This window comes from Nelumbo lutea, chromosome 6 (genome assembly GCF_056320005.1).
Source record: "Nelumbo lutea isolate HS-2025 chromosome 6, American lotus-T2T, whole genome shotgun sequence".
In the NCBI taxonomy this organism is placed as follows: domain Eukaryota; kingdom Viridiplantae; phylum Streptophyta; class Magnoliopsida; order Proteales; family Nelumbonaceae; genus Nelumbo; species Nelumbo lutea.
The window spans coordinates 67,129,226-67,146,500 of record NC_142689.1 but is presented as its reverse complement, the minus strand read 5'-3'; the positions used below and the strand labels follow the sequence as shown (position 1 = coordinate 67,146,500).

General features: G+C 34.7%; 1 protein-coding gene across 2 annotated transcripts; it reads right to left on the bottom strand.

Moving 5' to 3' along the window:
• Positions 1-807: 807 nt before the first annotated feature.
• STY17 (ACT-like protein tyrosine kinase family protein) lies at positions 808-17,070 on the bottom strand. 2 transcript variants are annotated; one of them, XM_088948493.1, is made up of 16 exons: positions 16,137-17,070; positions 15,489-15,603; positions 14,245-14,333; positions 13,964-14,056; positions 10,302-10,356; positions 8,404-8,514; positions 6,523-6,573; positions 3,791-3,966; positions 3,581-3,688; positions 2,661-2,734; positions 2,381-2,556; positions 2,070-2,165; positions 1,829-1,909; positions 1,613-1,666; positions 1,039-1,173; positions 808-959 (listed from the first exon to the last, which is right to left on the bottom strand). In XM_088948493.1, exons 1-16 carry the CDS (start codon positions 16,328-16,330, stop codon positions 879-881), a joined length of 1,689 nt encoding a protein of 562 aa, XP_088804619.1. In that variant the 5' UTR covers positions 16,331-17,070; the 3' UTR covers positions 808-878. The 2 variants fall into 2 exon arrangements, with proteins under 2 accessions (XP_088804619.1, XP_088804620.1); XM_088948494.1 differs by lacking the exon at positions 6,523-6,573 and having other exon boundaries at positions 16,137-16,762.
• Positions 17,071-17,275: the final 205 nt, after the last annotated feature.

Here is a 17,275-nt window from a genome sequence, read left to right as displayed (position 1 = left end):
ATACCATTGACATCCCTAGATGAAAGGAAGGTATTTGAGTTTTTTTTCCAAAACTACAATGAGGTTTGTATATTTTACCATATTATTAATTACGTTTTCCTCTAACAAAAAAATCTTAAATATATAATTATTTTGAATTAATTTTAAAAATTATTATAACTGTTTACTAATCTTCTTGTTTATTAATGATAAAATATTCTTGAAAAAATTGAATAACCCCCCACCCAGCCCTGGTAGCAGCCGTCTCTACTCCGACGAGAACCTACCAACTGAGCCACCATAAGTTGGTTACTAGTATTTAGTTTTATCAAAGTGCATTGAATTGTACAACTAAATGACTTACATTATACATACGTGGTGAGTCTGCAGTTCAGACCATTTGGCTGGGGATAAGTGCACATTCAACAACTTTGTCTCCCAAGTCTGTGCATGAGATCCAACCATGTCCTTGGTAATGTGGTTCCACCATTTCTAACTCATAGTTTCCAAGGATTGCACAACTCGTTTTACTAGCATTCTTCTTGAAATAGCCAAATTCATTAATGAAAACTGCATTCCATATCAATCACCTTTCCATTTAAGGTAAAAAAGAATCAAAACTTGATTTCATCAACTTTGCACTAGTTTTTTTCTTTTTTTTTTTTAGATAAGAAACCTTGCACTAAGTTTTAAAGGTGGATGGTGACAATAAAGGTGGAGAAAATGAAAAACACAAACCTAAGGAGAAATTTTAATATATATATATATATATAAAGGCTAGAAGTAGGTTGGCAATCAGAAAAAATACTGTACAGTGCAGGACAGAGGTAGATTGGAAATGGACTACTTGATTAATGCATTAGATACACATTACAAACAGTACCTCTCTCCTCTCAGCTTCAGTGGTGACCACGTCTGAGGACTGAGAGAAATCCACCAGATGATTTGTCTTTGCGCCGGTCTTCACCATCATCACCAACCTGTTTCAATAAGTTGTAAGGAGACCGATATCCAGTATAAAAGAAACATTAAGCGGGGCCTATGTCTAACATTTCTAACCTCCTTGGCTATTTTCTGCAAGATCTCTATAATTTCAGAAAAATCAGGTCTTAAAGTTGGATCTTGCTGCCAGCATCTCTCGAGCAGTTCTGCAAGCTTTGGATGAGTATTCTTTGGGATTGTTGGTCGTAAGCCCTGATTCCATGTGAAAGAAAATGATTTATCATGCACGTGCATCTTGGATTCAACATATAACTGATTACTACTTGCCAAAAACCACAATGATATCAATATATGTTGTCATTAAATAGAAATACTCTTACGTGCATTGCTGATAAGTTCAGCATTAACAGAGATTAGTGATAGTTGTACTTGTACCACACACAATGGAGATTTCATACATTGTTGTTATTATGATGAGAATAGCATGACAATTGCTGGTATTTAATGACTAAATAAGCAGATGTGTATAAGACTAATGGATGCAAAATGTGAGTAGAGATTCTAGACTTTCTCATTTGGCACTTGTTTTATTGAGTTGATTAGAGTGTCCTAGGTTTAGCATTAACAAAACAGAATTATTCCATGCCAAAGCACAAAAATTTGGCTGTCATATTTTAGATGTGATTAATACCTTTTGTACCACACCTACTGCTGCTTGTAATGGGGTTAGAAACTCGTATGGAAGCTGGAAATCAATCATAAAAACGTAATCGTAGATTAGTACATTGTTAGGCTTATGGCATCATCATTCTCAAATAGAAATTAACCCAAAAAACAAGAGTAAACAAAATGACAAGTTAAACCAAAGAGCCCATTTCATTTCAAAGAACAAACTAGAAGTAATTACCTTTCTTGTTAACAGCTCCCATAGCACAATTGCAAAACTGAAAACATCAGCCCTGTGGTCATATGGCTTGTGTTCTATTACCTTTGTGGAAAAAAAATACAGCAATAAATGAATCCCAGTAAGGGGCATGCAAATATCCATTTAGAAGGCAGTCCGGCATATACAGAAATATCACTAAGATTACAATTTAAAGCTATGTGAATTTGTTGAGTCAAAATTTTATCTTCTATAAAAATCCTACCTCGGGAGCCATCCAACGATATGTTCCAGTTTCAGCAGTCATGACACCCGATTGAGCTTGCACTCTGGCAACTCCAAAGTCAGCAACCTTAACAACCTGAGGCACACAGTTTAAGAATATTTAAACTAAAGACTACAATCACAATAAACTTCCAGGCAGGCTTGTATACCACATGGAAATTGACAAGAAAATAAGTTAATGTACCAGAGCAAGAAGCAATCACCACACCAATAGATACCTTATAACATAAAAACGATAAAATCATGAAAACATCAATAGTTGGCATGTACAGATTATATGGAAATGCCTACCTCATTTTCATCCATCAGAAGATTGGCAGCTTTGAGGTCCCTATGTATTATATTATTTTGGTGCAAGTAGTTCATTCCCTTGGAAACATCAATTGCAACTTTGAGCAAGGATGGAAGCTTAAAGACACCCTTTTGTTTATGAAGAAAATCATATACACTTCCACCAGACATAAATTCTGGCAAAATGAAAACATCATGGAAAAAAATGATGCTCAGTTTCCAAAAATATTTAAAAAAAAAAATTCTGCAACAAATGGCACCACAGTTTATGATAAAGTACCTGTCACAATGCACAAACTTGGAGGTTGTGTACATGCTCCTATGAACTGCACAACATTCTTATGCCGGACTTTCCTGAAAAAAGCCAGAAGGAAACAATTGTAACAGACAGTGGAAAAACAAACCCAAAAAAGAAGACACAGGAAAAGATCTCCTATTTTAATTTTCTTCTTTTATGTTTCAACTTTCAAATTATGATGTGCAATTGAAAAATCATTCACTGACAAAAGAGAGAAGTGGATGAAAATAAAATTTGATAAAAGCCTTAATGTGAGAAAAAAAACATTAAACCAATAAGCAAGAAACTACTCGGTAACTGTTCCCATAAACTAACTATAATTTAGAGTACCCTTAAGAAGCACATCAAATGTAATGAATGTTCTATTGGATTGGATAAGGATCCCTATAGATGTACCTAAGGAAAAGCATTTTACACATTCAAGAGTAGAAAGTAATCTCTTGTAAAAAATAAGGCAAAAAAAAGCCACATCTTGCATGTTCAGTACCTCATTTCAAATATAATGAATGAATTAATTTCCTAACCAAGGATTGCAACTCAGAACACTTTCTAGTGTTCCAATCCATAAGTTAGCCTATACATGCTTGGGTTCAAATCTTCACATCCTCAGTATTTTTGATTTATTTCAAGGCAAGTTCGGTTCCAGGCCGGTTTATCAGATCGGCTCGGCTAGGGTAAACCCCAAGACCCTGGAACAGGCCTGGGTGTGGGTCAGTTCCAAGAATTTGGAACCGAACCCTACCCTATAACAGATTGGATAAAGTCGGTTCAAGGCCGGTTTGAGGTTGGTTCCATTTAGTTCTGGGTAGAACCTACCCATTTGCTCACCCCTATGCCAACCTATAACCTATACAAGCATTTTTTTATAGATACTACCTATACAGCATATTAACTTAACAAACCTCATAATAAAGACCTCTTGTGCAAATTCTCTCTGCATGTTCTCATTTACGTGCTCAGGCTTTAGGACTTTAATCGCAACTTCTTGGCTGCGGTAAGTACCTTTGTACCTGCAACAGTTAGGGCATAAAATTAAGAAAGAGAAAGGATAACCAAAGATGGATCCTGCTAATTGGAGAAAAATTATTTAGAGCAGGGGAACAAAGACTAACAGATCTCCATACGATCCAGATGCAACTTTGTTCTCAAATTTCAACAGGCCGGCATCAACTTCCCAGACATCCATCCCATCAGTAGGTATTCTTACATGATTGGGTATGGGCATAGGCCCAGTCTGCTGATTGTTGCTGACAGAAGACGATAGTTGGAGTTTTGACAAAGATTTCTTCTGCAGTTAACTTTAAATCATCATTTACAAACACCCAGGCAATAGATACATACATACATATCAAGTAGCACCAGTCTCTCTCTCTCACACACACACACACACAAAATACGATGTTTTCAAACTTTTAAACAACATCAATCATATCATCAGACTATTGTGGAGTTAAAAAAAGTTGTTCAATGGGTAGTCAATCCATGTGGGAAAAATGTTATCTGTAGCATCTAATTATTCTGGATAATGTTTTTTTTTTTCATATGGTAATCTATCTGTAGATGGATTAAAACATGTCTTTTAAAGCAAAAACTGATCGGAGCATTCTTACAATTCTTCCAATGTGTTCATCACATGCTTTTGTTGTTATGTTTCTTCCAATGCATGTGCCATGTGCTTTCAAGATGAAGAATCAGCCACCTATCTTCTAATGCACTGTGCTATGATTAGGCAGCCTTGGCAATTACTTACATCATATGATGGACCTTCAGCAATGGAAGGCTCATTGATGTTCCACCAGGTTATCTGTGGACCATGAGACTATTTCATTCCATCTTGCAACATTTGTATTGCTTAGGTCCTCCTCTTGTCAGGAGGGATGGTCTGTTCTAAACAAATGTCTTGTTGAACAGTTACCTAAAAAATATTTCTTCACTAACAGAACCCAGTATCTTTTGTCTTTCTCAATGCTCTCTAGAGGCTTCATCAATTATTCAATTACTCCGAACTAATGTCTTGTTGAACACTTACCTAAAAAATATTTCTTCACTAACAGAACCTAGTATCTTTTGTCTCTTTCCCAATGCTCTCTAAAGGCTTCATCAATTATTCAATTACTCCAGACACATGCATTCATTGGTATTTCCTTTACATCAGACAAATCTATGCCTACTTTTTATCTTGTTGCCAATTTTAATCCTCCTAGTTTCATCATGCATCCATCTCAACATGCACACCTCCACTGATGCCACATTTCATGGGCCTTTTGCTTCTCACTTCCCCACCATTTTGTTCTCCAAAGCATGGATACCCTCACAATCATCACAAAAAACTTCTTATTCAATTTTTAACAGTAAGGAGCGAGTGCAACACTGCTGAGCAGATCTTCACATTATCCACCCAACTCTTTTTCTGTTGGTAATGTTGTGCTTAGGGGTGTACAATCGGTCGGTTCGGTTAGAACTGAAGACCTAACTGACTTTTCTGTTTGACCATCTCTCCCAACCGAACCACACCAGACTACAATTTAGAACCGAACCAACCCTAATCAAATACAGTTCGGTTTGGTTTTAGTAATTGGTGAACAATTAGATATTAATCTTTAAACTAGGTTAATGAACAATTAATACAACTACAGTCATTTAATGAACAGTTGAATGACTAATTATTAAAGCAACTACACTCATTCTTCACAAACAATTAATGAATAATTAAGAATTAGTCTAGATTTTAATACTCTAGTTGTTTATAGTCTCTAGGCTATTTAATTAACTACTATTAATTAAAAGCTGGAATAGGCCCAACAGCTCAAAGCACAATAGGGAATTGTGAATTGACCATTGCCCATTGGAAAAGATAATAATTATTAATTAATGAGTATAAAGTATTGAATAGAATATTATATATTTAATATATTTAATTAATTACAACCACTAATTCGGTTTTTGGTTTGTTTCAGTTGAAAATCTTAGTCAAACCGAACCAAACTGATACTCGAATTAACCAAACCAAATTAGCTTATCGGTTTGGTTCGGTTCGGTTTTCAGTTTATCAACCGAATTTGAACACCCCTAGTTGTGCTTGATATCTTAATCTATAACAAGAACTGTGTTGTGACAAAAAAAGATCCACTGAAAAATCTCATAGTATTAACCTTAACTAATTCCCCTTACAATTATTTCTTGATTCAATATACTTTGAAACCTTAAGATTCAAAAAACAAAAAAACTTCATATAGTTGTGCTAATCTAGTTAACCTAGTCCACAACCAGTGCAAGAAAAACAATATGGATTCAAGGGCAACTGACTTACTTTCAATATCAAACTTATTTGCCTTGCCTCTACACAATCTTCTTATAGTCCACTAACAATATGAAAAGCAGGAGACTAGGCCATTTACATAAGACATAAAAACAATTAGTTGGCATTATATTGAGATTTTACATCTGATAGCTCAAGTAGCACATTGTAAGAAAGAAAGCCACTCTTCACCCGCATATTTCAGCATGTAAAATCCCCGTCTTTTGTAAGAAAGAGAGCCACAGTGCCACATGCAAAAAAGTAAGCCCCTTTTTAGCCAATTTTATAATTTAACGGATTCTTTTTGTATGGGGGAACTACAAGAAATGGATGAATGTGTACTACTTTCATGGACAAAATTAAGTGCCTATATGGGCAATCTACAGGGTCCCTACAAAGAGGGCAGTTTGGAATGGCCAACTCTACCTTAAATATGGCAATAAAAAGGAAAAAATACCTGCACTAAACATGAAATTCTAAACAATGATTGACATATACACATAAATAAATAGTCAGATGGAATAGGTAGATAGAGAGAGAGAGTACCTCAAACTTTAAAATTTCCATTTCCAGTTCATGTCTAAGCCGCTCTGTTTCCTAGTAAAAGTGAATAAAGTAGTTTATGGCGAAGTAAAAGTAAGAGTTTTTTTTTTTTGGTGGGGGGGGGGTGGGGCGGGGAGGCAGGGGTGGGGGTGGATACAGACTCTATATTGTTATACTTTAACATATGAATGGCATTAGTCTATTAACACAAGAAAAAGGAGAACAAATTAAGAAAATAATTATAGCCAATATTCTCAGAAAAAAATTAAGCAACATCATAGACACAAAAATGACAGGAAGATTGTTCAACCTAGACGTTAAAAGGATTGTATCAGGGATTTTAGGTGCAACTTTTTATTATGTAACTGTAAAAATAAGTGCTACCCAACCCTTTATGATTGGTTGCCTATTGCAAAAATGATTGCATCAGGTGTTTCAGTAGGCAAGAATAGTGTTACCCAATCCTTCACAATTGGTTACAGTAGGCTAGCATAGCACTGCCTAACAATCTAGCCAAAGGAGTTGAAAGAAAAAACAAAGAGCTTTAGAAAGATTTATCTATGCCAGAGTAGTGTGAAGATGCCTTAGAATTTTTGGGGTTGATATCCCTTAGCAACAGTCTCTGGGTCTTAACAGCACTTGGATTCTGCAAGTGGATTTCCTACTTGTCTCCTCTTTCCTTAGACTTCCTTGCCAGAGAATGGTGATATTTAGATGATGAGAAAAAATACAATATTAATTAAGCCTACGGTAGCATATTAAAAATAAATAAATATCTCCTGAAAAGACATTGTTCTATACTACAAGTATTTTTTTTAATTCAGTTTATAGATGAAAATAAAATATAAGACGAAAAGAAAGACTTTATTCTGTCAGCCTATGTGTATTATAAAGACCCAACTCATTCAATATCTGGCTATCATAGTCAAGTGTTGCAGCAGTCAACCAAAATAGCAGGCATTGTCTTTTTTTTTTCATCAATAAGATAGCAGGCATTGTACACAACAATAAATAGATCCCGAAGTGGGCACACAGAAAGGTAAGAAGGTTCTTGACGACTTGACCAGGCCAACACTCCTACTACCAATGACATAGATGAACCAATTAAATAACAAGGTGGTTTAACCCACCTGGGCAAAAAGTGATTGCTACACAACTCAAAACAAAAATGTCATCAGCATAGAAAATTAAATTTGAGTATTACTACTACCTTGCCTCAGACTAAATCCTTGTATCAGCAAAGTTCAAGAAACAACCTAAACAAAAAGTAAGCAGTAATAGTAGAATCCACACAAACGTCCCCAAAAAAGGAGTTTAGAAGAGATGCAAAATACCAAGAGGAATGAGTGGGAAAGAGAAAACTATGAATGTTAGCTCCAGGAATGAGCATATACATAGTATCCCTGAGAAAGTGATATAATGAGGGAAAGTATATTAAAATGGCTTACTTATGTGCATGGAAGACCATCTACAGAACCAGTAAGAAGTGCCCTGTTGCAAGAGAAGGATGTAGAAGAGCAATAGGTAGGCCAAAAAGGACATTAGGTAAAAGTAATGAGAAGTGATTTGAAGGATCATAATTTAACAATGGATACGGCACTGAACAGAATATGCTGATAAATTTTTATTTGTGACACTATAATCAGAATGTTGCAAGGAAAAGTCTGATGCACTACAAAAATATGTTGATAACTTCCTGTCAAGAGTCAAGACTAATAAGCTACCTTGACAACTTACCGGACAAAAAAAAGATAAACAAATTATCTTTTTGTAATTGTTGTTTAGTGTTACTCTTTTCCCTTTTCAATGCTCTCCCTTGTTCTTTTCCATAAACTTTTATGTTTCCAACCAAAATAACTAAATAGAGAAAAGAGAAGGAAATACCTCATGAGGCCAACCATCAACAACAAAGACATCCAAGGAGTAGCCATCTACTGTAGAGAAAGCATGTGCTTCTTGGATGTTCAGTCCAACCTCAGCAAGTAATGCAGTCAACTGGGAATCAAACAAAGCAAAACTATCATAAATTTGAAAAGAGTTTCTACAGTAACAGCAATGAACTTAATCTTTATCAAGGATGTCAGCAAGCCATTTTGGCCATGGGTCCTCCATAATGCAAAGGTTTAAACCAGTCAAGAGGATTTTTTTTTTTTGATGAATAAGTCAAGAGGATTTATCCTTGACACAGGTTTCAAGAGAGCCTAAATATCATTATTTAATTGTGACCTCAATATTCTATGTCAATAATAAATTGCCTAAACGCCTAGTCTGACAGCAGCCACTTTGTGAAAAAAATAGATACAAAAAAAACAAAGATTAAGTTTCATATCCAATCCACCCCTCCCAATACCCCCAAATAGCTGGACCAGAATTGGGCAATGCCCTTTTTAGTCTCCATCTCTCACCAAGTCTTTTGATCTTTAAGTCAAGTCAAAGTTATGCCTTATCTGCAAGCAAGGTTCAAAATATTGATATGCCTGATACACCGGTAGTGGCGTATCGGCAGTATCGGTAGCTTTTTTTTTGTTTTTTTAAGCTGGTTCAGATGGGCCGGTTTAAGGTCCATCCACCCTCTGAACCGGTTGAGACCCCGAAACACCCCCTGTAGGGGGTATCAGTAAGCCCCTGATACGATACGTATTGGCTGATACAGCCCGACACGTATCGATCCTTTGAACCTTGTCTGCAAGTAAGGAAAGAATAACAGGCCTATTTCTCCACAAAAAAAAAATTAAATGAAACTTTTCTTGTAAAAATATTTTTTATTTAGTTTAAGAATTTCCTCCCAAGTTTATGTTTTTTATTTGTCATAATGCCACATCCAATACTTAAGGTAAGACTCCATTCAACAATTTATCAACCCCCATAGTATATTCTTCATCACTCAATCTGATAGCATCCCTTCACAAGAGTAAGATTCAAAAGGTATTTGTGAAATTTAATACTGATTAAGTAAAGAAAATGACCATTAGTTGGTAAATTTTGACCAAGTAATTCATCCAGTGTGCTGATTGTTTTCTTGTAAAACAGCAATAAATTCTCTCTCAATCATATATCTATTGAACTCTTGTTGCTGAAATCCTAATTCAGCCTCCAAGGGCCCCCACCTATCATACACATGAACACTTCAAAATGGGTGATACGTCTACCAGGCACATCAATTTTAAATTTAAATTTAAATTCTGTTTCAAGCACCTTTCCTGTGTTTTATCTTTTCAATATTAACGAAACATAGATCAGCTTCTACCTAAGTGTGTTTTATAAATGAAAATGCCATTAGAAAAGTTAAAAATTGACTCCACATTTCAGGTCAAGATTTTTAGTTAACAAAAGTTGCTTTAATTAAGAGTTCAGGCAAGTCCAATGCCATTATGGCCAACCACATGGCAAAATGGAATTTATCAAGATCAACATCAATATTCATTCTTCTAGGACCATCCTACTGGGATTTGATGTTCTCACATAGGCATTACTATACACTAGTCTTTCTTGTCTAATATAAGCAATAACCTCCATTTTTAGTGATCTCTTATGAAAGTGTTTAGAAAAGATATAGATAGAGAGATTGACAAGGGCAAGTATACATAAGCATAAATACATGCATTATATCATATACCAAGATGGTATGCTTGAAAATCATACTTAGCATGAAGAATGAGTGATCCAAGTTCTAAATGATGATATAACAGAACCCCCAAATAGTGGATTAAGAATTTAATCACATTAAGTTGAGTTTTACAAGATAGTTCTAATGTGCTAGAGTAAATAAACCAGCCAATTACCTGACTTAAAAGTTTTGGCTTGTCATCTGATGAAAATGTGACTTCATGCATGGGACTGTATGATAATCAAATATATAAAAAAAAATGAATTTCATAAAGATACAGACATTAAAAAAAAAGCACCATTCACTTAGAACCTCAGAAATGACGAGCAAAATCAAACAGTTTAATTAATCAAAAACAGTGCAAACTACAACTCTGCTGCAGCCAAAAAGAAAAAAGTAATGATGACAGTGATTCTACCCTTGAAAATAAATTACACAAGAAACCACTTACTTGAGCTAGAAACAAGAAGAAACGAGTAATAATGATAAACATTATTAAAAAGAATAAAGGATCAGATAAGTAAAGAAAAGAAATAATGATCATATATTGAAAAACATATTAATCAACCACCAAAATAGAAAATGAATAGAATGTTTAGATATCCCTATCCAAACAATGAAATAATAACCAACAAACTAAATAAATCTTTAAGTTTTATAACTAAAATACAATTCACCAACTAAGACAAAATTCAGAAATCCAAACTCCATACTGTATGGGATCACTCTAATCATGCATGCAGGAGAAATCTCTTTAAACCAAATTAGATCTAAGGACCATATAAATCTAAGTATCAGATCTAAAGACTACCCACAAAGACAAATTGGATTCCTCAGCCAAGCCTAGAAACCTTAAAACTTGACCTTTTACTTGCAGCCAATTATATATTCTATACATTATGTAGGTGTGTATCACTATATATTCTATAGTGAAGCCTAGAAACCTGAGTGATTATAATTGTGTATGTGTGTATCACTATATATTCTATACATTATCCAAAGACTACCCACAAAGACAAATTGGATTCCTCAGCCAAGCCTAGAAACCTTAAAACTTGACCTCTTTTACTTGCAGCCAATTAACGAAGCTTAAATGACAATAAAGTAAAAAAAAAAAATAGTCTTTTAAAATAAGCAAAAGATACCTTTTAAAAACAATACTACTCCAACATAGACATAAAATGAAGCTCAAATGACAACAAACAATGCAGGAAAGGCCCCTAATTCTTCCTAATAACTTGACAGAAAAAAAACAAAATTTTAGTGTTTAGAAATACTTCCCAAGTACTCAGATCTGAACCCTCTTTAGGGTCTCACTAAAATAACTAAACCTTGAGCATCAAGCAGAGTATCGGTATGCCAATTTTAAAATTTTGGTATGCATAATAAGCGAGAACCTAATATATATAACAGAAATGCGAGAAAAAATAATGCAAGCCATACAAATGCATAAAAAGAAATACTATTTCCAATGTATAAATGACCATAAAGTATAAGAAATGGAAAGTCAAAAATACACCCATATCAACAACTGGAATAGTTTTGAAATTTGAAATATGAGATATATAACTTGTACACAAAATGACGGAAACATGACAATTGTAAACATGCATAATGTTTTTACTTAAATATCAATACTTTTTTTATTAAATTAACTTATAGATCTTATACTCAAATGTTATAAAAGTATAACAACTAAAATTTTGCCATTTTGCATCAATTTGTTAATTCAAATAGATCCATAATGACTAATTATAAAAATAAAACTCCAAAAATAAATAAAAACGCAAACTTATTTACTGAAGAGCTTCAGTTTCTAAATAATTTATGAATTAAAGATTATTAAAACCAATTGCATTTCACAAATAAACTAAGTCAAATACTTGTCAAAAAATAAAATGAGCCAAATTCTACAAAATACATGCAAAAATCAAGCCATGCATGTTTTTTAATAGGAAATGGTAACTTTCATTAGAGAATTGAAAAGATTAAAGGCTTACCACCCACAAAAATGATGGAAAAGGAAAATCAAAAACTTACAAACAGGCCCAAAACAAAGCCTCCCTAGTAACTCCTTGCTTAGCTAAAGTGTCAGCCGTTCCATTTGCTGACCTTCTTACCCATTTAAAACGCACCCCAATCTCCCTTCTAAGCTAATAATCTCTCTTAGAGGCTGTCTAAGAGACACACTCCCAGGTTTCCAGCTTGCATCCACCTTATTACCAGATTGGAGTCTCCTTCCACTTCTAATTGCTGCATTCCCCATTGTTTCACTAGTTTCAAACCTTGAAGTAAGGTCATTACTTCTGCCCTTAATGACTCTTCCACCCCAATTGGGCCGGAGTAAAGGGCGAAGATTTTTCCTTCCTCGTTTCTGTACACACCCCCAACTCCCGACTGACCTGGATTACCCAAAGAGCTTCCATCAAAGTTTAGCTTCACCATGAACTGAGGCAGTGGTACCCAACATTCTTGTACCACAGGGGAGGAAGGCGAGGATATAGGGTGGATGCAAGTAACTGAACATTGGAAATTTCCAGTTTATGGTGGTACCCAACATTCTTGTACCACAGGGGAGAATGGTGGTACCCAACATTCTAATCAAGTCTTGCATGTTTATCCATTAACCTACCATGTGTATCCACCACAGATGTGGTCCAAGTAACTGAACATTGAAAATTTCCAGTCAATTATCCTTACAAATTCATCAAATTTATTTAGAAAAAGGAATGTAGATAGTCTTTTGGGATTTCATTATAGTTTATATAAGCCCCATATTGGATAACAGTGGTTTGACCATCATGGACACTAAATTGAACATTTTTCCAATCAAAATTTCTCATATCACAATAAAATGTATTATATTGCCCATAAAAATACACATATTTTGCTTTCAGTCAGGGACTAAAATCTCTTTTCTTTTTGGTAATGTATACTGTATTAGATGTGAAAATGGACAGCTGAGCATGGGGTAATACTTCCCCAAGAGAACTTTAAGAAAGAAAAGAAAGCATCTGTTAGTACCCAAAAAGAGGGCATCTGTTGAGATATAGTGAGTCCATGATAAAATTGAAAGGAAAAAAAAGTGGATGATACAGATAGTTTCATATTCTTTTTGTGAGATATAAGATTGTTTTTGAATCAGCAGAATTCAGAGGTCGAAATGGGACAATCATAAGAAGGGTGGCTTTGGAGCTAATCAATTTTTTTAACCTTTCATGTGCAGAAATCAAAATCCAGTCATTCTGGAATCCCTTGGGAATTCTGTCAAAACTTAGAAATTTATAGCTCCTTGATATGAACACAGCCTAAAACAACTTACTAAACAAGAAACAGGCAAGGACAAGAAACCACACAAATTTATAGCTCAAGAAAATAACCAAAGGGATATTGCAGATACCATACAACCAATTGACAACCTTAAGGCTGTGTTTAGTTTGAAAGAAAAAGATAGAAAGGAAGGGAAAGGTAGAGACACCTGTACACAGTTTGTACAGGTTTGCCAATAATTTTTTCAAACCAAGCACAGCATAAGGAAACTTCCAAGCATAAATTACTTGGTTTTGTACAGGTTTCCCTACCTTTCCCTACCTTTTTTTCAAACCAAACACAGAATAAGGAAATTCCCAAGCATAAATTACTTGGTTTTGTACAGGCTTCCCTACCTTTTTTTTGTTCAAATCAAACACAGCATAAGGAAATTTCCAAGCATAAATTACTTCATGCTTATTTAGGACATTTCTTAAACAAGCCCTAAAATTTTTTTTGCAGAGAAGCTTACTGTAATAATCCAAATTTTGTGACACTATTTACTGAGAAAAGAGAAGATTTTCGTACATAGCACTATCTCCATCTTCAACATTTGACTGGGATTCAAGAGCAAGGGCTTCAAGATTTGGTGATGAACCAAAGGAAGGTGGCGGATGAATGCTACATAATCAACGAGGAGATAGACATCATAACATAATAAATGAACATTAAAACATAAAGAAAGTTAAAGAGCATGATGACAAAGCTCATTTATAAATATTGTCCTCAGGCAATGTAAGATTGAGGAAGAAAAACAGTAAAACAAAGAGGCTATAAGGAACAAAGAATGAAAAATATAAAAACAATACCTTTGCCTGCTACGGGAATTAGAACTGTGAGCATCATCTTTTCTTGATAAGTTTGAATCAACAGAATTTCCATAAGGGACAGGAGGAACCTGTACAAGAAAGAGATTAGTGTATGGAATTTGTACATGTTTATAATGCAATTAAAATAACGTTAGGGAAAAGCCTTCATTTAAGGAACTAAACAATGAAAAACAAAAAATCGAAACAATGTAAAGAAACCAAACAAGCAACAATAAAACCAACTGAAACTTGGGAAAAAAAAAAAGCATCAGCACAAGGCTAACCAGAACACAAATCAAAGTACGGTTAAATGAATTGCTACACACACAAAAGAAAAAAAAGAAATGAAAGAAAATCTACTCCAAATCTCATTCTAATGACATCATACCAATTGAAAGCCACAATGGTACCTACATCCATGAAAGTTTGAGTAAGACAAAAGAACCAGAAAAAAAAAAAAAAAAAAAAAACTTATCACCTAAGAAAATTTAAACTCCTAGCAAAAAAATCTAGTTTTGTTCATGTCTTAATCTTAAACTTCTAGCAACTAAATCTCTTTATTCCCTAGTACAAAACAACACCAAGCAATAGGCTCTTCTATGTCCTTTTGAAAAGGCTCTCTACCAGTCTTGCTGAGATTTCCTAATCAAGAAAATGAACTAATCTCAACTTAACCTAGTACATGGGTGGGAGGGCAAAGAGTAAAGAATGACAATTTCTTAACACTCCAAACTACTGACATATTTTTTGATAAATGTCCAAACTACTGACATATTTTTTGATAAATGTCCAAACTACTGACATTTAAGACCACTAAAGAAGAGAAGTAATTTCTCACTCAGTAAATTTTTCTTGTGTCCATTAGGTCAAGGTAGTCCCAACTCCCAACCATGATCAAAGACAATGGACCATAAGGACCAGCAAAGAACAGTTGAACAATATAAGAGCAAAAACTTTAAACATTCAAAGTAACCTTCGGCAGCAATAAAACATGCAAGAAGACATTGGACTAAACAGTAAATACCCCAAAACAAACAGAAATGAATATAAGCTCTCGTAGGTAAGCCGAACATAATAAATTAAAATAACAATAAATAAAAAAACTGGAAGATTTAATCCAACTTTTAAGAATGACATTTTCATGAAATTTTATATAATTACCCACTGTTAATTGAGTAATCTAATCGCCTTCTAATATGAAAAGAATGAACATTTTATGACCTAACAATTCGAAGAGCATTTACCTGCACAAGACGGACATCGAATACAGGTCTAGTGCGGTTATCTTGCGCTAGTCGCAGTAATCTCTTGTGTGTTAGAACATCTTCTGCCCTCTCAGCATTCACATCCATTGCGTACCTACAATGCAGCAATGAAGGACCTCAGCACAAGCACAAAACTATGATAAGTATGAATAAAAGTATAAGCACATGCTTAGAGTAAGATTGATCAGAAAACCTGGCATCTGAAAAAAAAAAAAATCTAATCACCGATGCGCATGGTCAAATAAAATAACTAATATGGACAAGCATCAAGGAGTAAATTCGATTCGTTCTACTACTACGTCTTTTAGTCTAAAACCTTTCCACGTCAAAAAGAGGAGAGACGGACTAAAATATAGATAATGCCATCAAACAGCAAATATAGAACATAATTTTGAAAGAAAGAACAAGCAACAAATCAAGAATCAAACCAAAGAATAGAAAAAAAAAAAAAAAAAAAAAAAAAAAACCTAGAGCACAGAATGATTCAGAATGTAATCCTTTAAAGACCAGATTCGAAGATATTGACAAAGTATCAACAAGATCAATAAAATGGGAACAACAGTGAAACAGAAAATGAAATAAAAACAAGAAAAGAGTAAACAGAAACAACAACTAGGGTTACGGTACCTAGCGGGCAGTCGGTTGAAATGGTTCCAAAGTTCATCTTCAAAATTAGGAGCATTTGCCTCCTCATTGTTCGATTCTCTAAGTCTACGAAGCACCTCGTTATAAACCTCAAGCTTCTGCCTTTGCTGACGAGGGTGAGTAGGCGATGAATCCACCGCTTTGCTACTCCAACTCTCAGTATCTTCCATCGCCATTAAAGAACTTGAAACCAATCAAACAATCGAGCCAAAACCGAACGACAACCACGGATACGAAGATGAATGAGAAGACGAAGAACAAGAAGAAGAAAATATAAGAGAAAAAGCCTGTTTCTCGACTGGAGATCCAACACTATCTTGAAACGCGAAGAGACAGAAGCACGAAACAATTATGTCTCATGGTTGAAGATGAAAAAAACGTAGCTGGCCAGCGAGGTAGAGAACACGACCACAGACGGAGACGAGGAAAACGGTGTGAGAAAAAAAGATGAAAAGCTTTTTAAAGCTTACATTATTTCCATCTATCCATCGAGCTGTGACGGAGTTTCTTTATTTTAAAATATTTTCGCAATATTTTATTATCTCTCACCTTCCATAAAAAATAAAATATAATATAAAAAAAATGGAAACAACGGCGGTGGCTTCACTGTTCTCCTTCGTCTCTAGTTTGCCCTTTATAGCGGAATGTTTAACGGTGTAGTGCGCACCCATGCCGACGACGACGAGGCGAGGATCGATAGATTCATTCTACCGACGTACGAGAGGTTGCCCCAGCGCTCTTTGCGTTATTTCCGGAGCGTTTTATTAATTTGGGTTCAAACTGATTTTGTAAATTTTGTAAATTTCACTTATCAAGGCTTTTGATTTAATCCATCGTAATCTCTAGTTCTTTGTCTCTCTTCGATAAAAGAAATCCGTGAAGCTGTCTTTCTGCCTCCCTCGTTCACAGTATTCTCGTCTTTCCCTAATTCCCATTCAATATTATAAGGCCAGTTTGGTTCACAGGAATACGGGCCTGAAATTTGATCGGGCGGAATCGAAATTCTATTTCCATTCCTTTTGAAATGCCATTCCCTCATGTAGGCTTTGTTTATTTACCAGTATCTTATAGAGTAAATTGATCAATCGGATAATTACCCTAATTAATTTATCAACTTTTAA